The sequence below is a fragment of the Populus trichocarpa genome, chromosome 14 (assembly GCF_000002775.5).
Source record: "Populus trichocarpa isolate Nisqually-1 chromosome 14, P.trichocarpa_v4.1, whole genome shotgun sequence".
NCBI lineage: Eukaryota > Viridiplantae > Streptophyta > Magnoliopsida > Malpighiales > Salicaceae > Populus > Populus trichocarpa.
In genome coordinates this window covers 13796289-13818929 of record NC_037298.2, presented here as the reverse complement: position 1 = coordinate 13818929, position 22641 = coordinate 13796289, and the positions used below count along the sequence as shown (strand labels likewise).

Below are 22641 nucleotides of genomic sequence, written 5' to 3'. Positions count from 1 at the left end.
TTGAAGGCTGGTTGGGCCAAACGGTGTCGGATGGAATGAGGAGGAAAAAAAGCAAGAGTGATCAATGAAAAATAGCCGCCTTTGAGTCTGGGCGGGAAATCGCGGAGCCCCAAATCAGTAGTAACTGAACTAAACCTCAATCCCAAATCGACTTTGCTGCATTTCCTTCGGAGCTGCGAATTGGAAGAAGGAAATGCCTCCAAAGAAGAAATCCAAGTCGTCTTCTTCTTCAACCTCATCAGCGAAGAAAAACCATCAAAACTCACAGCAGCAGCAGCAGCAGCAGCAGCAGCAACAACCTTCCAAGTTTGGAATCCAACATTTCTTCAATCTCCACACACAAAACGCACTTTCCCTCTCTCAAAATCCCCAACCTCCACCCACTCCTCCAATTCCCCAAACCCTCTCTCAAAACCCTATAATTTCCCCTAATTCTCTAAACCCTAAATTTGCGCCACCCTCCAATTCTCACCACCTCGATGCCGACGATAACGTGATGGATGTCTCACCTGAAATCACCAAGTCGGTGTCTCTCCAACGCTTCAAGTTCTCTCCTGGAATGGTACTATTTATTTTTCTCCGTTTTCTTTTAATTAATTAATTACCTATTATTCAATTAGGCGATTTATTTTAATTTATTGTGGAAACAGTTGATAAAGCAGAGCCAGGATGATGGTGGCGATGAGGTCACATGGAAGATATCTCCGGTTAGTGAAAGACTCCAAGCTGTCTCCAAGCAAATGCCCCAACTCATTCAACTCTTAGCTGAAACTTCAAAGCTTAATTCTTTCAGCATTCGTCCTTGTTCCTCTTTAAATGACGAGGTATGCTTTTCAATTCCAATCCATTAACTTCTGCTAAATTGTTAAATTTCCTGTGTGCATCTGTTTTGATGATAGCAATGAATTGGGCAGATTTCATCTGGTACTGCTGGCAAGGTTGATAAGCAGGTTCCTTCACCTCCATGGAAGGGTGCTGACAGATCTTTGGTGCCTGCTAGTAGAGTTGGATTGAAAAGAATAAACCCACGTCAGGATGTAAATTTGACTGATGTTAATTGCTCGCTTGCTGGTCGACAAAGTCCTTTCAGAACTCCGCCGTCCCTTTCGTATTGTCACGAAAAGGTAACTATAATGTCTCATATTTTGACTGTTTATTAAGTACAGAATTCTTCATGTTTTTTTAATGGATTCTATGATAACATTGAACGACATATGAAAGTTGCTTTCTTTCTTTGTTGTTTTAGGCTTCACTCATTAAATGTATGGTGTGTGATTTTGTTATTTCTGGTTTATTTGTAAGTGCAGCTTTCTAATGTTGCTGAATGCAATGGAGCATCAGATCAACTGGATCAAAGGCAACACAAAAAGGTTTTGCCTAGGATTATAATTTTTTTTTTTATTTCCATTCACTGAGCCATTCTATTCTAGTAGTTTGAAGTAGCTCTGGTTCACATAGTCCAGTACTGATCATATGCCTGTCTGTATTTTTTTATCCTCTCAGGCATTGCTTGAGCTTTTGGATCAAGTAGAAGATGCAATTTCTGTTGAAGATTCAGAACCTAGTACTGTCAATTCATCTAAAACTCAAGATGGAAATGGTTATGACATGCCCTGCAATGCTGGATCTCTAGTAAAAGAAGCAGCAATAGATCCACCAGAAAGTGTTGCTGTGCCATTGTCAAATTATAATTTTCTTGTATTGGAGGTACTCTTTGCTTATTGCTCCACATGCATCCTCATTTTATATCCCTTATTTGGAAAATACCGAATACTTCTAGATGATACCTTCTCATGCATCTCGGTTTTAGGTATCTGAGAAGCACAGGCCCGCGGATTTATCTGGTGCTCAATGCCCTTATAAGGTTTCTTTGTAAGCTCTAGTCAAAATTACTCCACTGCTTCCAAAGACCTGATAAAGTACTTAAGGTAATCAATTTCCTTTCAGGTTCTTCGATTGTTGAATGAGCAAAGTGGAGAAGAGCGAACTGTCTATTTGTGGGAAGAGTGGTAAGTTTTTTTCTCTGTTTGTTTCTCGGGGCTATGGAGACCTAAGGTCCTCTTCTCCAGAACCATCACAAGCTAATAAAAAAAATGTAAACAACGCCCAAATCATGACTGCAGTTGTCTGCTTAGCTGATCTCAAGAGTGCCAAACACTACTGAGCCTAGTGCAATTTAGTAACTCCTTACAAATGTTGACTAAATTGTAGTTGGGATGAACCTTATTGATGCTGTGTTTTATATGCAAGATAACCATTGTCAAATCATACTCAACAAGAGCAAGCCTAAAACTTATCTTCCATGCCAACCTTGTTAATGGTTATATCTGAGGTTTTCCATGTGATTGCTTGGATGCTAATGGATTAAATTAGTAAAATGTACAACCGAAATCAACTAAACCTAAATGGGAGATTGCATAATAGTTTGGGACTTGAGTTTGGATATCAAAATTAATGAATACAAAGTTCTCTTTTATTTCAGATTCTTTTTAGCATGAATTAGTGTTAGTGGTTTGTTAATGCTGTCCTAAGAACATGATATCTTCCACCACCAAAAAAAAAGGAAAAGAAAATAAGAGAAGAAAAAGAACACGATATCTTCATCTTTCGAAATCTTTTTGGGGCTGGCTTTTTCTGGCTTTTTGCTGCTTTTGATATCATGCTGGTTAAATTGGGATTTGAATTCTAACTGCTTGTTGTATTGGTTTGTTGATTGCACTACAAATATGCTAAGTGTTGCTTGAATATATTTTAGGTTCTATAGTGTCATTTCACCTGGAGATACTGTAAATGTGATTGGTGAATTTGATGACCAAGGAAAGTGTGACGTGGATCGTGACAATAATCTCTTAATTGTTCATCCTGACATTCTAGTCTCTGGAACTCGGGTAATTCATTGCCTTTGTGTTAGAATTTAAAAATACATATTTTTATTGATGTTCTATTGAACTTTCCTCTAATGGTAAATTAGCTGCAATATTTGCAGAGATGTCTGTTGCTTATCTTTCTTCTGTTATTTTATGATAATTTTTTCCTAATGGATAAGAACACTTTCAGGTTGCTGCTAGTTTCAGTTGTCCACGTCGAACTGTTTTAGATGAGAGACTAAAATGCAGTGAGCATTCAACTGCTGCATTAATTGGTACCTTGCTGCACCAAATTTTTCAGGTTTCATGTTATAACATTTCCCTTATAATTGCTGGAATTTTTTTATTCCAGGTTTACTTGTATTCCTGAACGAGCTTCTATGTGATACATCTTCATGATGTGTGATATCTCTTTCCTTTTCCAGGCTGGACTCATGCAAGATAATCCTACCATAAACTTTTTGGAGGAATATGCTAGAATAGTACTCCAGAAAAATATTGAAAGCCTGCATGCATGTGGAGGTGGGTATTTATATTAATGCCAATTTACTAAGTTTTTTTTCTTAAAAAAAAACTCACCCTGGCAGCATCATCTAGGTTCACCAAGTTGTTGAACTTGTCAAGTCAAATGCTCTTATTATAGTTCAGTGTGCCTTATCATGCTAGTATTGTCTTATTTTTGTCATTTTAATATGAATGTTGAACCTTGCTGATCATTATCTGGAATTTTGCAGTAAATGAAAATGATATCTTCAATACTTTGGTTGAGGCAATTCCTAAACTAATAAATTGGATCAACCTGTTCAAAGATTCACAGGTATGCTTTATTTGATTTATTGTATCATTGTAGCATTGTTGTCATTTTGGTTCCATCTGTTTAGCTGGGGAATCCTTGCTTGAACTTGTCCTTTTGCAATGTTAATCTTGATATTTATCAGCTTTGAATTTCTTATAGGTTGTATTGGATCTATTTCTATTTATTATGAACTACTGATTTTTAATTGTTTTTCTTCTCTGAAATCTGAAAGACAGTTAAAATCAGTAGTTCATGACAAAGAGATTATTTGGATGCAACATATAAGAAATTCTGATTTCTCTAGTATCAAGAAATCTCTTCATGGCATCAGAAATTGTCATTCTCATTAATTATAAAAAAGTTTTTCAAAATTGATTTGACATATCTTTTCTACTCTGCATCCTTTGATTGTAACCATGTTATTTTTTAACTCAATAAAGTAGTTTCTTTCACCTCCCACATGAAGTACTGTATGCATTCATCAAATATCACCTCTCTCCTACTATCTTAGTGCCACAGGGACCTTGTCTTCCTGTCAGACAATGAAAACAATCTCTATGATGCACAAACTTGAGTTTGTGTCCCTGTCATATGAAATTATGCAGACCATCTATTCTCAAGGCTGATGATTCATAAGTTGTATGCAGGATTCAAAAGCCCCCATTATTGATTTTGGTCCTGACAATGGATTGAAAAAGCTAAGTATATCTGAGGTTAGCATTTCGCTTATTCTTGTTTAAATTGCTTACTATCCCATGCCAATTGGCTTCACTGCTACTTACTGCACAAATATTTGTACATAGGTATATTTAGTCTTTCATATTTGCATTTACAAGGACCATGAAAAAGGTCCTCATGTGTAAAAAATATTTTCTGTACCTGTGTAGTCTGCCTTGATTCAGGATTTGCCCACAACTGGCAGTTGTTTTGTTGTTACTGAAGTATATCTAAGTTTATTTTTCACTTACCTGTCATAAAACTGTGGCATTAGCTTTGAATTTGTTAGTGCTGTGCTGTAACAATACCCGACAAGTTTGTAATAATGATCCATGTTAAATGCAGGTGATTGATATCGAGGAGATGGCATGGGCCCCAAAATATGGGTTGAAAGGAATGATTGATGCTTCTGTCCGCGTTAAAGTAGAGTCAGGCAGAAATAAAGCAGATGAGAAGATTGTGCCTCTAGAGTTTAAAACTGGGAAAGTTTCCAATGGGCAGGCAAGTTATGGTCTTTGCTGAAAAGTATGTGCTAAGGATTCTTAAATTATTTGATAAACCTTGCAAAGAATTCTATTTCTGATGTTTTTTCCTCGACTTATAAATGTCTTCTTTGCAGTCATCCATGGAACATGTAGCCCAAGTGATTTTGTACACTCTTCTCATGTCTGAGAGGTGTGTATGCCTGTATTGTAACCTTTTTCTTGGAATAAAGAGTGGAGGTGGTGTAGGCATCGAATTTGGTGAACAATTGAGGGATCATTCTTTATTTTCCTTTTACTTGTCATGTTTCCAGGTATCTGAAACATATTGATTCTGGTCTTCTGTATTACCTCCAATCAGATCAGACACGGGTATAATCACATACTTCCCTGCCAACTAGTTCTCTGCATATTTGAAGATGATTCGCCTACATCTTTGAGAACTATTACTCTGCATATTTTAAGATGATTTAGTGTTTGTGTCCTAATTTTATGAAGGGAATCACGGTTCAAAGGTCTGATGTGGTTGGGCTAATCATGCGTCGAAATGAGCTTGCAAATGACATCCTTAAGGCATCAAGAACTCAACAATTGCCTCCAATGCTACAGGTATGACTGCTATTAAACTATTAGAATGACATGTTTGTGGAAAATTCTATTTAATTTCATAAATGTTTCCATTTCAGAGCCTAAATATGTGCAGAAGTTGCCGCCATCTTGATGTTTGTACAATCTATCATAAGGTAATGTTTTGATCCTTGAGCTTAAGGAATGCAAATTGTTTTGTGTAGTTGGTAAGAAAATCTCATCTTTAATCGTCTCAAATGCTGCAGGTGCATGGTGGAAGCAAAGAGAGTAGTGGACTAGGTGATCTGTTTGATTCACATGTTCATCATCTGACAACTGCTCATTATGTTTTTCTTCGACGCTGGGATCAGTTGATTGACTTAGAGGCTAAAGAGACACAGGTGAAATCACTTTTTAAGAAATACAGGTAGTAAACCCCATAAATTTAGTTCTAGTAAAATGATGTGCCCTTTTCCTTTGTCAACTGTTGCAGCTTGTAAAAAACAGAATATGGCGTCCACATAGTTTGAAGAGTGATCGTTCCACTAGTTGCCTTTCTTCTGTTGTTCTTGATACTTCAGATCGAGTTCCATATCAGAAATCTCTCAAAGACAACCGATTCATTTATCGTTTTGTCCATAAAAAAATGCCTCTTCATGACGTGCATGCTTCTGGTGGAGAATCTTTGAGTTTTCCTTCATCTTCGGCAGAAGATTTCGATTATACACTTAAAAGTGGAGACTATGTGGTACAGTAATTCTGAAAAAAAAAATGTGGTGCATGATGCAATTATATTTCTTTTTTTTTCATTTTTTTATCAGCAGTAGTGTGGAGGGGGTTGAATTGGCATCCCCTTGTTTATACCTGATCCCAGTTGCCATTTGGCTCCAAGGCCAATGGTAATGCTATTGTTGAATTATCATAACGTAGGTCAAACTTTTAAAATAATTTGAGTAGTGTATTTTTGTAGGTGTTATGCATTTTCTGCTTTTAAGATTTTTCTATCTCTTAAGCATGTTTATGTTCATTTCACATTTCTGTAGAGTTTGCACCTTATTTTTTATCAGTGCCCTTATCTATCTTTGACATATTATAATGGCCATTGGCTATCCTAAATTGTCATTTGTCATTGGATTTATATTGCTTTTGCAACTTAAGAGACAACTGTAAAGGGGCTAGCATATTAAGATTTTAAGAGGATCTGTCCTTTATAGTGGACGATGTTTGTTCTGTTGCAAAAGATCTTTCATAGGGTACCGTGCTTAGTAATTTCTATATTACATTTTAGATTTATATTCCATTTCCTCTTGTCTACCTGTCCAGTTTCTTTACGTTTCCTTTTATGATATGCAAAACCTGTTACAATGGAATCTATGAACTTTTTTTTTGGAATTTTTCTCCTCTTGGTGCTTAATTTCTTCGTACTATTGTAGAAATCATTTGCATGATAACCTTGACTATCTTTTATGCACCAACTGTGAGATTATATCTTAAAGAGTTCGAGTCTTAGATCTTATTGCTGTTCGAATGGGACTGTATTTCTTCTCTCACAGCCTCACACATTCTCTTTACCAAGCCATCTTTTATGGATTATGCTTCAAATGTTCAAAAGTTGATTTTTCCATTTTAGTTGTGGTATGCAAGTGATTCCTGAACAATATCATTTCCCATATGTTTAATTCTTAATGGTCCAGTATTTTACCTCTTCCTGTTGTTTCAAGTACTCACATATTATCTGTGATTATCAGAATATCAAATTTTTGTAGTATTTGTCAAGCATATTCTAGAAGTAAATTTCAGATGTAGTTTTGGAGTCCAAACATATGGTCCTGGTTTAGTTTATATGCCAAAAGTTTTCTTTTTTCTTGATTGCTTGGATCCCACTTTCTATTTTGATGCATGAACTGCATATGTTTGAGAGCTTGAAATTGACAATTTATGAGCTGCTGATGCATCTGTGAAATGTTCCACTTTATTAAACTTTTGTTACAGAGCGTAGTCATATTTACTTATTTTATAGGCAATTAATTGATTTGCTGTTTTCTATTTGTAGATTATTAGTACCAAATTTGGCCATCAAACTGTAGCAAGTGGGTTCATAACAGATATCAGTCGGTCCCATGTTTCTGTAAGCACAGTATTTTTTCTTACTCTTTGTATGAACCTTTGCCAAGTAAGAAACTGAAAAGCTGGCTTATTATCGTTTACCCTGCTTTACAGGGATGGCATATTATTGCCTATGAAAGTAGCAGCATTGGCTGTTGTTAAAACTGTCATATTCACAAGAGTTATTTCAAAGCTGATCCTTCTTTTGCCAAAACTTGTAGGTTTCTTTTCCTAAGCACTTAAGACTCCCTGGCAGCAATTCTTCGTCAGAAGCACATAATCTCTTTAGGGAGGTCTGGCAGATTGACAAGGACGAGTTTATGACTTCATTTTCAGTTATGCGGTAATTTCTGTCTTTATCTTAGCACCTAAGAAATTTTCATTTCACCTATAGCATCAGAACTGTCATCGGATTGGTACATTATACTCTGACTCAATCTATACTTGTTTTCATTGCTGAAGGTTCAACCTTGTACAACTGTTTCTCCAAAGTGAACAAAGTTCTCACCTTAGGAAGATGATTGTTGATCTTGAGGTGAATTCTAGATGCGTTTTATTGTGTCTGAATCACAAAATTGTTTTGTTTTGTTGTTTTTCCCAGTCAAATCCCATTGCTCTCTGTTTTCCCTATATTTGTCTTTTCCTGGTCTAAACATGTGCATTCTTTTTAGGCTCCTCGATTTGACAGTGGATGTATATTTAGTCAAGATCCAGCCCTATCTTATATATGGTCAGTGAAGAATTTAAATGGAGATCAGCGTCGGGCAATTCTGAAGGTTTGTCACCCACACACACAAACACAAGCATATATATGCTTCTTGTAGTTATTTCTGTTGTTAAATTAGTTGCTATCTCTTGAAATGTGAAAATTGTGTTACTTTTTTATTGGTATAATTCTGGACAATTTTATTTTTATTAATCCACAAATATACTGTTCCAGACTCTTACAGCTAAGGATTATGCTCTAATACTAGGGATGCCTGGAACTGGAAAGACATCGACCTTGGTACATGCTGTCAAGGCCATGTTGATGAGAGGTGCATCCATTTTGCTCACGTCCTACACAAACTCTGCAATTGATAATTTACTAATCAAATTAAAAGCTCAGGTCACCTCTTATCATTTCTGCTATTTTTTTAATTGAAAATGTCAGCTGTCCATTGTATTTAATGTCTTTTGCAAATTTGTCAGTGTCTATACCTAGGACATTCAGTTTGGAACTTTGGATTATAGGTAGTTTATTTGGAATGTTTTGTATATCTAGCACAAGAAATTGTCCACTAGCTGTGATTTTGGCGTAGAAAAGGAGAAACTTCAATAACTGAAGGGACAGAGTACATGATAGCAGTATCATTCTATAAACAAGGTTTTAAACCATTGGGAATGATTTTCCAGTCAATTTCACTTTTAGTTGTGTGATTTAAAGCATTAAACTCTGGGATGCCCCTGCCATCTTCAGCCCTAACTTTCTGGATACATAAAACTTCAGTTGCCAATAAATTTTCCATGCACCATAACTGCTGTTTCATCATTTGCAATCATCCCTAATCTCATCTCAACCTATCTTCTTTTCGCATGTCCAAACATTAGATGCCAAGTTGTACAGTCTATTGTTTAAAGCTTCCCAACTTGGGATAAGAAATTTTCTGGTGGACCTGAACATCATGTTATGCTTTTAAGCATTTCTACAGTTGTAGGGTATAATTGTAGCATCTTTGTTTCACATTGAATCGCTATTACTCTTCTTGCACATTACTGAAAAAAAGGTTGCAGGGTATTGATTTTCTACGAATTGGAAGACATGAAGTTGTCCATGAGGAAGTCCGTGCCAATTGCGTTTCTGGTGAGTTAAGATTTTTCTGCTTACTTCCAACACAACAGTTGATTTTTCTTCCATTTCTAACCATAGAGCATATGACAGCAATGGATGTACACAGTGTAGAAGACATTAAATTAAGATTAGAGCAAGTCAAGGTTGTTGCAGTAACTTGCTTGGGAATTTCTAGTCCCTTGCTTGCCAACAAGAAATTTGATGTATGCATCATGGATGAAGCTGGACAAATTACCCTCCCAGTATGTTTTCTTTCTTATACTGACTGGATTTCTATAAGAAGTTGATTCTTCTAATGTCAGTAGTCATGGTAGAATGTGTGAAGTGTCTGTTTTCTGTAGCATGAATCAGTTAGTTGAGAGATTGCAACAGTGACTTTTTTTTATATCTAAATATTTGCCTATAGATTTGCTAAAATTAACACCTTTTTTGTTGGGGTGAATTAATCAACCTTCTGGGGAATGAATGAGGAGATAGTAATTTGTGTGCGGAGTTACTGAAGAGCAGATGTGTAAACTTTAGGTTAATGAATGATTTGTCCTTTCAGATAGCTTTGGGACCCTTGATGTTTGCTTCAAAGTTTGTTCTTGTTGGTGATCACTATCAACTGCCTCCACTTGTCCAGGTATAAAGTTTTCTTAGATTCCAATTGTTTAAATATTCTTGTCTTTGTCTTACTCTAATTGAAACTATTATGCAAAATTTTCTAGAGTACAGAGGCTCGCGAGAATGGAATGGGGATAAGTTTGTTTTGTAGGCTTTCTGAGGCACATCCTCAAGCAATTTCAGCTTTGCAAAGCCAGGTTTCTTTAACTTCAGAATTGATTTCTTTTTCTTTGGATTCTTGTAGGAGGTCACTAAAAAATGAGTTTTGTTCTCATGCAGTACCGCATGTGTCAAGATATTATGGAACTATCAAATGCCTTGATATATGGTGACAGACTGCGTTGTGGTTCTTCTGAAATAGCAAATGCCAGGCTTAAATTTTCAGGTTTACAGTCCTGTTCATCGTGGCTAAAGGAGGTAATCATTGTCTTTTTTTTTTTGTAGCTCATATCTTTGTGCATGAATGACTTGTATTTTCATTTTATATAATTGTTGAAACTTGAAACCATATGGTTTTTCCATGAGCAGGCATTTAGCATCTGAGGACATTACTGTTCTGATATCAAAGTCATTTGTGTTTATAAATAACTGCATATGTATTGCTTATGTATGCACTCGTACATTTGGGCTTATCTAGGTTCTGTCTAAGCAAGTTGATGGATCTTCTAGCTGGCCACGCACATTCAAAGAAAAATGACACATAGTCTAAATTTTAGAGATGACCATGCCCTTTTTGTGGAGGACGTGGTAGAAATTGGCTTAAAGTAAATCTAAAAACCTTGTTTGACTGTGGTTGAAACTGATGTGGTAGATTTGGGCTTATCTAGGTCCTGTCTAAACTTGCTTCTTTTATTTATGGTTGCAGGTATTAAATCCTGGCAGACCCGTCATATTTATTAACACAGGTCTGCAAGAAATTTTCAACCCTCTTCTGTCTTTGCTATTGAAAATAGGTTTCTTTCACATGGCTTCACTTTTTTCACCAAGTCATTTTCTTAAACTCAAGATATGCTGCCAGCTTACGAGGCAAAGGACTCCAAAACTGTGAATAACCCAATAGAAGCTTACATAGTTGCAGAGGTATTTTCTCTCCAAGAATCATGTAAATTGCATTGTCATCCATGATTTGACTTTGCTGTGATTTTTTGTGCTGCCGGCAATATAAGTGGTGTATGGCTATAATGAGCAGTATTCATTTTTTCACCTTCGATATAGGTCACAAAGGAATTACTTAATAATGGGATTGTAGGTGATGATATTGGCATTATTACCCCTTATAATTCCCAGGCAAATCTCATCCGAGCTTCTGTTAACGTAACCTCTGTGGAGATTCATACCATTGATAAATACCAGGTATGGATGAATCATATCTTACAGAACTAAAGCATTATCATTTTTTTTTAATGTCAAAAGATGATAGCACGTATCTTATATAAATTTGAGACCAATCCCATTATGCCATTCTTTTAACTGGAGATTAATGACTGCTCACCTTTTTCTTTTTCTTTTTTACCTAGGCTTCTCTTACATGCTCTGTTTTGTTTGCCCAGGGAAGAGACAAGGAATGCATACTGGTATCCTTTGCTAGGTCCAGTGAAAATCCAAGAAATTGTACGTCTTCGTTGCTTGGAGATTGGCATAGGATTAATGTGGCGCTCACACGAGCCAAGGTAGGCAGCATAAATGCTCTTACTATATTAGTCTTTCCTGTTATAGCAGTTAATTTGGATTTGTTTTGTGCTTTGCTTGAAAAGAAATTGTTGCATTATGGTGAGAGAGAGAAGGGAGAAAAAAAAAAGGAAAAAAGAAATAATGATGAAGAGCATTCCAAACATCAACTGAGTTGAGTATTTAGCAGTAAAAGTCTCACGATATAATATTTGTGTCATTGTATGTATTGTATCCACAGAAAAAGTTGATCTTAGTAGGGTCGTGCAAAACCCTGTCAAAGGTCCCGCTGCTGAAGCTTCTTGTTGAGAAGGTTGAAGAGCAATCAGGCATTATCAATGTGTCCAAGACAGATATCAACTACGAAGAGCACAAAGGAGAGCTGAAAAGATGTTCTCATATCAGATGATTACTGCTTTCAGTTCACCAAAACGGAAAAAGAAAAGAAAAACGGGTGACGGCATGAATTGGCTTCTTCCCCCCTTCTCATTATGCCAAAGATTTGGCGTTTGGGGCGGTAAAGATTGTGCAGGTAATGAGATCACTGACTTTTTGTAGCATTAGGAAATATGCGAATAGAAGAAAGAAAAATGTGAAGATGGCATCCTCATGGACAAAGTTACTTTAAGAATTATCATCCAAATGCTCTTACCAATGTTTGTGCAGTTTATACCAGTTAAAATTTGTAATTTGGACTTTGTGAACAACTTGGTAACTGAGCTCTTAGATATTAAGGTTTAAGCAATAATTTATTTACTTTTTCCATCTGAATCCGGTATTAACCAGCGCCATTCATTTGTATTTCTATATTTGCATAACATAGATAACAAAAATATTGTAAGATATTAATTAAAAATTACTCAAAAAAATGTATTTAAAACTATAATTCTATAAAGGTATTTTGTAATTTCTTTCAAATAAATTTAATAATGATAAAACATCAAATAAAAAATTGTGGGAATGCTTAGCTTGTCAAATGTTTAGAGTCTTGATTGATGTATAAATTAGTTTAAAAATATTTTAATCGTCAAAGAAAAAAAAAGTACAGTGAAAGTAAAATGGTCTTAGAGTTTAATTCATTGCAATAGATTCATTATCATCCATATATATCAAACTATTGATATATTAATCAAACTATTGGTTTATTAAAGTTAGTAATGTAGCACTATTGGTTTATTAAGGTTAGTAATTATGATGTTTTAGTATAATAATATATTTTTTTTTCATATAATTAGTTCTTTATTCATATAACTATGTAAATCAGGTAGAGTTTTCTAATTAACAAGGTGACAAATTTTTTTTCATAACTTAAGTCCTCTCTCAAGCACAAAAAAAAAAAACTTTTCCCTTTTCTAGGAAATAGGTTGTGATTGTCGTGAAGTCAGGTGTGATAATAACTATAAGGTTTTCATTGTATTAAAGTATTATTTCTAAATATTCTTTACTAATTCTCTACTAATATTGAATATTAATTAAAGTTATTGAGACTGAAACATATTTTGTTTTTTTCATTATAAAAAGAAGTAATTGTTTTCATAAGATGAGATATAAAGGATACCTAAAACTAATATATAGGTGCTTGTCAGATGACATATACATTGAAATGACCCGTATAAAAATTTCATATAATTTGTGTAATTTGAAGAGATCTTTGTGTTTATGAAAAAAACTCACGTAATAGTTGTGTAAGTAATCCTTATACTTGAGATGACCAAGTATCGCATGCTTTGATCTTAACAACACATTGTCTTAATTAAGGGTAACAAATTGACATATATTTGATATAATATGAATTATATTAAGATATTTGAGTAAGTATTTATCATCCCAAGTAAATTAAAAAAAATGTTCCACATGTTCTTAAATAGTATTGATTATGAAATTCTTGCATAAAGTAGAATGAGATTTGAAAAGAGTTTCAAATTTTATTTAAAGAATCAACAACTATGGTGTTTAGAATAAATATGATTTGATAGAGAAGACACATTGTAAACTTCTAGTGGAAAATTTCACCGTGATAAATTAAATAATGGAAAATAAAATAGAAATAGAGGTGAATAATTGGAAAGGGGATTTTCAATTATTAAATATTTATTTTTGGTATTAAAAATGAAACGAGACAAGTATTGGGGTTGTAAGCCCTAGTTAAAATTCTATGGTATTGGTAAATTTGTCGAGAATAACCTAGTAACGAAATAGGTTAATTGAAAATAAAATAATATGAGGGAATCAACCCTTTTATTCCAGCAAAGGTCACCGACCAAGAGAGAAAAAAGAGGAAGAAGAGAAGCTTGAGAGAGGAAAAATGCAAAAAAAAAACTTGAAAATGGGTATAGATGAGTGATTTTAGCTAGGATTCTTCAAGTAACAAGAAAGAAAAGAGAGAGCAAGGGAGTTTAGAAATCAAAGTGGGGTTTTAGCGAGAGAAAATGGGAGTTTAAGGAGGAAAAAGGTGAATAGTAAACTGGGCAATACAATGAATGACCTTTGAATTGTATCCAATCCATTTAGGAAAGTGGTTTTTAAGCAACAGTTTCATAGTTAAATATGTTTTTGGCATGACACTTAGAAATTCCTTATTTGTGAGGAAGTCAGGGTTTATATTAATATTGTCCTTCTGCAAATTAAATGGGTTTCTTGTGTTTATTAATGATGATGTTGAGTTTAGAGTGTGTTATTGAAAGAAAAAAAAAAGTGTTGGAGAAGGAAGAAATAGCTTAAGTAGAGCAGAAGAGTTTTAGGAAATGAAAGTGTGGTTTTATGAAAGATGATGGAAGGATAGAGTAATGGAGGGTGTAAAGGAGTGTGTTTTATGTGTATAAATTATTGTAATGGGTGTATATGCTATAACAATTAAGTGGAAGAAAGTAAAACTATGAAATTATAGGAAAGTATGTCATGAAAAGGATTAAACTTAAGGTGTTCATATTGTGTAATTGTTATGAAAGAATAATTATATGTATTTATGAACATGAATTATGCTAAAGTTGTTGTTATTGATATGTAAAGCTTTGGAAATGAAATAAATATTGTTACATGAGGAATGGTAAATAGGATAAGAGATTAAATGATAAATCAAAGGTTAGATTTATAAATAGAAATCACATAAAATATGTTGAAGATATTATTGGAATGTTTATACGAAGAAATATATATCTATATAACTAAGCTTGAAGTATATATTATGATAAAGGGGAAACATTATTGGTTTGACTAATACGGATGTCTTCCATTAAATGTTAGGAGGAACATTCAAAGTCGGGACTTCGGTAGAAGGAGCTCGTGCACAAGGAGTGACAAGAAGGTGTTTATTACCCTTAAATTGTTAAATTCTATTGTTAAATTGATCTCTTTAAATTGTTAAATTGTTGGAAAGAAAGAGAATTGAAATATGTATATGGAAGCATGTAACATATAAAATGACTTGCGTATGCTAAATATAAAGGAAATTATTGCGCTGTGAATGAGATGAATAAAGGAAATTCCTTGTGTCAATTAATGAATTAACTTAATCTCCTATGAAGTCGGAGATTAAGAGCATGCAAAATATAACTTAGTTGTTCGTGTACTTGGAAAACTAAGGGTTAGATAATTAACTTAATCTCTTATGAAGTCGGAGATCAATGATAAAACTTAGTTGTCCATGTATTTAGAAAACTAAGGGCTAGATAATTAACTTAATCTTTCATTAAGTCGGAGATTAAAGGCATGGAAAATATAACTTAGTTGTCTGTGTATTCGAAAAACTAAAGGCTAAATGAATTAACTTAATCGTTCGAGAAATCAAGAAGCTGAAGATTAAGGGTATGGAAGATCCATTAGTCATCCTTGAAATTGGAAATTTGGGAATAAAGAAGTACGAGAATGGCAAGTAAAGGGTTAAATTGTTCCAATTTGGGAATAAAGAAGTAAGAGAATGGCAAGTAAAGGGTTAAATTGTTCTTATAAGTGGTGATAATCATGTATGGGCATAGAGATAAATTTTATGATTAATAAATTGAGAGTAAACTAAATTGTGGGTAAAGTGTTTTTATTGAAATGTTAATGTAAACCCCCGGTTAAAAAAAAAAAGAATGGTATGAAAAGTGCTGGTGTAAACACCGACAAGAAATCGGTAATGTTGTCGTGGCAAAGGAATAAGTTGTAAATGACTAAAAAAGGAAAATAAATATAGTAAAGTGGCTTCGAGGAGACAGTAAAATGATTGGGTGCTTTATGCAGGGATGAAATAAGGAGATTTTGATTTTTGGGCGAAAAATCATAAATCGACTAATTTTACATTAAATATTTGTAACTCTCGATTGGGTAGTCAGAAAAATCTGAAAATTTTCGTGGAGACTTCTAATATATTTTATTAGCTTTCGTTAAAATTTCAGAATTTGTGGGAGAAATTGAGAATTCTTTTAGAAAAATCATAATTTGACCAGTTTTGCGCTATCGCGCATAACTTTTAATATGATTGACAAATTCAGTTGAAACTTTGTGTGGAGCATTCTAATATATTATTTTACCATGGGGTAAAGTTTCAGAATTTTTAGAATATTATGTCTGGTGATTTTTAAAATTTGCACGAAAAAGTACTGGTAACCGAGTAAAAACAAAATATACCAGAGACACATGGTGATATAATTAAAAGAAAGATGGTATAAATTAGTTGAAAAGTCAGCCTTCAAAGAGCTGTTTCCAGCCGACCAAAAGGAAAAAGAAAAGAAGAAAATAAAATGACTCATGGGGACGAGATAAATTTAAACATAAAAGGCAAGAGCTTAAATGCAAATAATGAAAATTTTACTATATAAACCCCATTTTGCTTGGGGTGTCCAGCGGGTTACAAGGAGAGAAAGGGGAGTCGGGGATTTTCTTACATCTTCTCTACAATTCTCTCATCAATTCTTGAAAATAATGCATGATTATGGAGAGTTAAGATAATTAAGAAGGTTTATGGTGAGCTACACTAAATATTTGAGTGATCTAAGGGTTTTAAAGCTTGTGGAGGAAGAATAAAGTGTGGAGGAAGGAAGAAGAAGGAGGGAGATAAAGGGTTGTTTCACCTTGAGGTTTCTTTTAATTAAATTCTTTGTTATCTTAGTAGTAAGTATGATTCTATTGTGTTGATTGTAGAAATTTCATATATGTATACTTAGTGATGATGTGCTTGATTATGGAACTTTGTGATTAGCATATTGGTTGTGGTAATTTGTGATGTTGTGATGAATTTTGTTTGTTGGCATGAGAATTGAATGTGTTAGTGTTTAATTGAGTAAAAAGTTGAAAAAATTTCATGCTACACTGTACTTGAAATTTTGGCACTAGTAGAAAAATGCAGGGAATGTATGTGATTGATGAAATGGAAAATTACCATGTTAAAATGAATAAAAATTAACCTTAAATGAGGTTTTGAAAACTAGAATCAAAGAAGAATTGATTCCTCCTTGGATGTTAAAAATAAAAATAAAATTTGGCAAGGCTAAATGGAAGAAGAGGAAAATTGTATTTGACTAAGTTAGGATTTTAGTGTGGATGAAAATATATTTAATGGGGTTAAGTAATGCATAAACAAGTAGGATGTAAACGGAAAATAAAAATAAAAATAAAAATAAAAATAAAAATAAAAATGTCATCCTTACTAAACTAAGAAGTTTGACAAAGTGAGGAAAGAAATAGAAGGATGGAATGTGGATGTGGGTAATGATAAAATTAGTGTTGAAATACATTAAGAAACATGGTGAAAAGGATTGAATTGCAAATTAAATAGGATGGAAGGAAAATCTTAATTTTCCATCTTATAAAGGTTTGGCCAAGTTCATGAAAATAAATGAATTGGGTTGTTAAAGTTGGTTGTTAAATTGTAACAAAATCCTTGTTTAATCTTATTGTTGTAATATATAAGGATTAGGAAAAATGGTGGAATTGAAGTCATGAAATGGATAATACAACCAATTTATTTGTTGGATAAATCATGGCGATAAATGTTATTATAAATAAAATAATTTATTATGGGTATATGAATTGGAAGTAGTTTATTAGTGATTTATAAATGTAAAGTTTAAATTTAATTTCGCGATGTCGAAATAAATTTAAATTATTTTAGAAAGAAATAAGTATATAAATGATTTAGTAATTCATGTTGGTACAAGAGAGTTGCCTATGAGAGGACAACATCAGGGTCGTGCATTCCGTGACCAGATTGCAGGTAGGTGCCCGACACCTAATCTATTTAGGAAATTTTATGAATGTTAAGACATTGTAATTTTTCTTATAATGCCATTGTAAATATGAGCATTGATGTGATATTATTATTAAGAAAGTTGAAAAGTTCTAGTTGCCCTGTGAGGAATTGGCGGCGGCAGAACTAATTGAAGGATTTTGATGATTGATACGAACAATATCATATATTTTTGAAAAAAGATTGTAGTGCGTTATGCTTTTAAAGTTGATAATAAAGTAATTTTGTTATATTATTATGTATATTGTGGTTGTGCTAATTGCGAACAAATTTATACGTTGAATCAGTGCTCAGGAAAATGGGTGGATGAATTAGTGACCCAGTAAAGGGGTCAATGCACGGGAAATGGGCGGATGAATTGGTGACCCGGTAAAGGGGTCAATGCCTGGGAAATTGGGCGGATGAATTAGTAGTCCGGTAAAGGGGGTCGGTGCCCGGTAGATTGGGAAAATGAATTAGTGGCCCGATAAATGGATCGGTGCTCAATAATTGGGTGAATAAACAAGAGCCCCGGTGATGGGGTCGTTGCCCGGGAATTGGGTGAATAAATAAGAGATCTGGTGATAGGGTCTGTGCCCGGTAATTGTGCGGATGGATTAATGACCTGGTAATGGGGTTAATGTTAGACGTTGGATGATTGGATTTTTGGACTGTCAGAAGTAATGGACTGGATCTGAGGTCAGTGCCGAGTTTGGGTAAATGTGATAGTTGTCTGGTAAATGGGCATAATGGGAGGAACTAGTTGTCCGGATGTTTGGGACTAGTGTCCTGGTTAAAGGGTTGCTAATACAAGCAATTATTGAGTGGACAATTGGTATACGCGGTATAATGTTAACATTAAATCTTAAAAAAAAAATTGGCAAAAATATTTTATCGGAAAAAAAAAACGTGTATTGTGATTGAATACGTGAAAATGATTGAGATGTCATGATAATTCTTATTTTTGGATTATTGCAGCATTATACCCCGTTCTAGGTGATGAGCATTACTACCTAGTGAGGGTTGAATGCTTGGTAAGGGGGAATGAGAGTGGTTGTCTGATTAAGAAATTATTATCTGGCTTGGATTGAAAAGAAAAAAAATGTTCCTAAACGGTTGGTACGGGCCAAATAGAATTGTTAGGGTGATCCTGGACGAGGAGTTATTACTTGGTATTCATCATTTAGTGCTAGTACATGACACTATTTACTGGAGTGATACTATTGATTAGTGTCCAGGAATTATTGAAGACGTTAATGGAAGGGCACTAGGGTCAAGGCTTTAAACACAAATTCTAATTGAAGGTCTAGATTAAAAGGTTGGTGCCTTAGCCTATAATGTTGTTGTAAGGCATTAGTGACTCGGACGGGGAGATAGGAACTATAATTGATGGAACCGAAGGGGAACCTAGTTCCTTGCATAGGAACTAGTGTTTATTCAGTGTTAGAAATGAAATTGTTAGAAAGAAAGATGTGATGTGATAGTATGGGATATCAGTAATGGAGAGTACTCTCGTTAAATATGACAGATAGTAAAACAGTTTTATAATGTTGGTTAGCAGGATGACGTGATCGAATGGATGAATGCGTAGATCTCAAGATGGATATTTGAGATAATACCGAACAGAGTAATTGAGATGGTCATTGGCATAACGATGACTGTACTAAAGTGATTAGTCGATTTCACTACTAGGAAATGTGAAATAAAGGGGTGATTCTGCGTAAGGATAAGGGATAATTGTTTCAGAAATAATGAGTGGTATACCCAACTAGCATGAGCAAGAGTGAGTAAAGTTGTGAAGATACGGAGGTGCAATATACTTCAATGAAACTAAGATCTTGTGGACAAAACATGTTGAGGTCTTGCGGATAAAGAACATGTTGTGACTTATGACTTAACAATATCATAAAAGTGTAGGGAATCAGCGGTTCTACTTTTATGTAATTATAATTTTTCAGATTTACATAAATATTAGTTCTCTGCAGGACTCCTACCATGAATGACAAGAAGAAGTTTTCCATTACAAGACAGTTGTTTTAGAAGTAGTTAGAATACTATTAAATTTCTGGGTGTTGTAACTAAACGGAAAAAGTATTTATGTTTTTCTCATTTCTTAGTCATTATATTTCTATTACATCAATGCTAATTTATTTCCTTAAACAATTTATTATTTATTATGGTACATTGTGTGTGGAACTAAAACGTTATAGATATTAAAAAAAACAAGTGCTCATTCATGAAAATTGCTTCTATCATGAGGAAATTTTGAGGTGTTACAATTAAGGTTATTGAATGAATATTCAATCTTATATATATAGAGGGAATGGAAGTGATGGAGAACATGTTGTTGGCATATTGTTTTGGGAAAGGTGATAAATATATATGTGCTTTGCCAGAAATGAGGTTAAAACGCAATGATATATTATTATGTTGAAGCTTGGTACAAATTAAATTTATATTTTAAATTTGTTCTTATATCAAGGGGCATTTTTCTTGTTTTTTTGCGGGACCTTCATATTTTGCTAGGCCACATTTACCATTACCTTATTTTAGCTAATTAGTATATTTTGGTTAGATAATGTTTCATTTTGTGAAACTTTATTTTATTGTATTTTGAATTAAATCTTTATATTCCCTTTTGGACTGTAATAATTATATGGTATTTTGTGTAATTAATATTGAAATATTAAATTCTTCTCTTCTAGTATTGTTAAATATATTTCACTTGGATTAATGGTGGTGAAAATAAATTGTTTGAAAGGAAAGGGAAACAAAAAAAGATTGTCTTCTTTGGCCAGGCGTGTTGTTCCTCCCGAGATAGAGTGGACGAAGGTCAAAATGCAAGCTCGCGGTGTGCATTTCGGTGACAATCCCTCCTATCAAGATCCTAACAGATCTAGGGCAATGCAAGCCTTAGCCCGATTGCAGATGTACAGGCCAGGCGCTCTTGATTTTTTTTTTTTTTCAAGATATCCTTTTTATATATATTTTTTTTTACAAAAAAAAATTATTTGAATTAATTTATTAAAATAATATTTAAGTAATTGTCCAATTATGCCATTGTTTTTAAGAAGATTGGGGCTTTTTTTTTATTATGATGCTAATTATTTTATGAATAATTATGTATTAGCCTCGTACATATAATTTTAAAATAATTTTTATATCAGTAATATTGAATAAAAATAAAATATCTTATTTTTAATTGTACATATAATTTTATCAAATTTATTGATCTCATATTTCTTCATAAAGGTGTATAAAAATGATCAATTAATGTTTTTAATTGAAACTTGTTTTCAGAATCATAATAGATTTTTAAAAAGGCTTCTCATAAAACAATGCTTTTGTTAAATAAAAAGAAATGCATGAATAAGAAAATTAGGTTTTTAACTAAAGATATATGTTTTTTTTTTTTTTTTAGATGAGGACGTTGTTATAGTTCCCTTGAAATTTTTTTTTCTTTCTTATTATTATTGTTTTTATTCGATGAACTATGCTGCTAATAATAAATTGTTTTGTTTTCAAAACAAAAAATCACATGAATAAAAAAAATTTTGGTGAAAAGAACTAATTAAATCAATGTTGAAGAAATGAATTTGATAAAAAAATCAAAAATCAAAAAGTATCAAAAAACAATAACCGGTGTTAACCCGAGCTAACTTTCCATACATAAGAACTTGGCCACAATATCGAGATAATCTCATAAAATAAAAATTAAAAAAAAAACAAAAAATTTTAATTCTCAATAAATCCAATATTGAAGAAAGAAATTAAAAAAGAACATAAAAATAAAACCTGAATCAATTCGGATTAACCCGCCAAACTCATGAACCAGGTCATGATACTGAGATAACCTTATTCTCAACCAACCCAGTATTAAAGGATGAAACTGAAAATAAAACTTAATCCAAGAAAAGCCATTTTCGGATGCAATGGCCACCATATGCGCCTCCTAGGTGCAGTTACTTTCTCTTTTTTATCCAATTTAGTCCCTAAACATTTATTTTAATTTTAAATTTGATCCTTAAAGATTCAATTAATTTAAATCAAATAATGAAATCAAATTTTATTTTATCAATTCAAGTATCAGTTGAGCGCCATATTATTTTCGTGATATCACGAGAACCCCACTTGAACCCAATCGAATCGAAACCATCAAGCCCGATCCTAAATCAACTTAATTTGAAAAGGATTAAGTGTAAAGAAAATTAAAAAAAGAAAACTTGAGTGATAAAAGAATAAAAATAAACATGTTACGCTATTACAATACTCTACAGTGTTTTGTACTCTGCATCTACTGGGAAACTCGGAATATTTTAGTTTCTTTTGTAACTGTAATGGTAATCTCCTCCTAAAAGTTTCGTACGTGGGGTTCAAGGAAATCCTTGGCGATCAGGTTTTGTTTTCCTTGGTGACCAAGAAACCATAAATCATTATTTATTGTTTAAATAATAAACAGGCATCTTCGTGTAATTAATATGTTAGAAAACAAGAAATTCCAAAATATGTATGTTAGGTAAGCATTTTGTAACTAGAATATAATTAATATAATAATTACTTAATTTGTACTATTAATAATAATACTACTATTATTAATTAGGAGACCAATTCTGAAAGACCACTCTTTGGTCTAAGTCTAATTAAGGATGCCTTTTAAACTTGTTGTTTAATGTAAGGTTATTACAATTGTTGTTGATTTGTTAGGGTTTATGTTTCCGTGTCATTAATTTTGTGCTAATAACTTGAGGACCAAGTATTAATCTCTTGCCTAACAAGGATTATATATATATATGTAT

At 33.3% G+C, this 22641-nt stretch overlaps 1 protein-coding gene across 8 annotated transcripts; it reads left to right on the top strand.

Moving 5' to 3' along the window:
• Positions 1-17: 17 nt before the first annotated feature.
• On the top strand, positions 18-15122 carry LOC7463392 (DNA replication ATP-dependent helicase/nuclease JHS1). Of its 8 annotated transcripts, XR_008057346.1 has the most exons (35): positions 20-562; positions 651-824; positions 915-1124; positions 1308-1370; positions 1504-1707; positions 1811-1864; positions 1948-2009; positions 2756-2888; positions 3058-3168; positions 3293-3389; positions 3602-3684; positions 4311-4376; positions 4726-4881; positions 5000-5055; positions 5177-5234; positions 5361-5471; positions 5549-5605; positions 5696-5830; positions 5923-6177; positions 7483-7557; positions 7757-7878; positions 7998-8070; positions 8207-8311; positions 8476-8643; positions 9309-9378; positions 9457-9608; positions 9914-9991; positions 10077-10169; positions 10252-10389; positions 10838-10877; positions 10979-11052; positions 11188-11325; positions 11523-11642; positions 11882-12172; positions 14884-15122. XR_008057346.1 is itself a non-coding variant. In XM_052447246.1 (34 exons), the coding sequence occupies exons 1-34, from the start codon at positions 194-196 to the stop codon at positions 12047-12049; spliced, it is 3984 nt and encodes a 1327-aa protein (XP_052303206.1). In that variant the 5' UTR covers positions 19-193; the 3' UTR covers positions 12050-12411. The 8 variants fall into 8 exon arrangements, 7 of the variants coding, with proteins under 7 accessions (XP_024440028.2, XP_024440027.2, XP_052303206.1 ...); XM_052447246.1 differs by lacking the exon at positions 14884-15122 and having other exon boundaries at positions 19-562; positions 10991-11052; positions 11260-11325; positions 11882-12411; XM_024584258.2 differs by lacking the exon at positions 14884-15122 and having other exon boundaries at positions 10991-11052; positions 11882-12411.
• The last annotated feature ends 7519 nt before the right edge of the window (positions 15123-22641 follow it).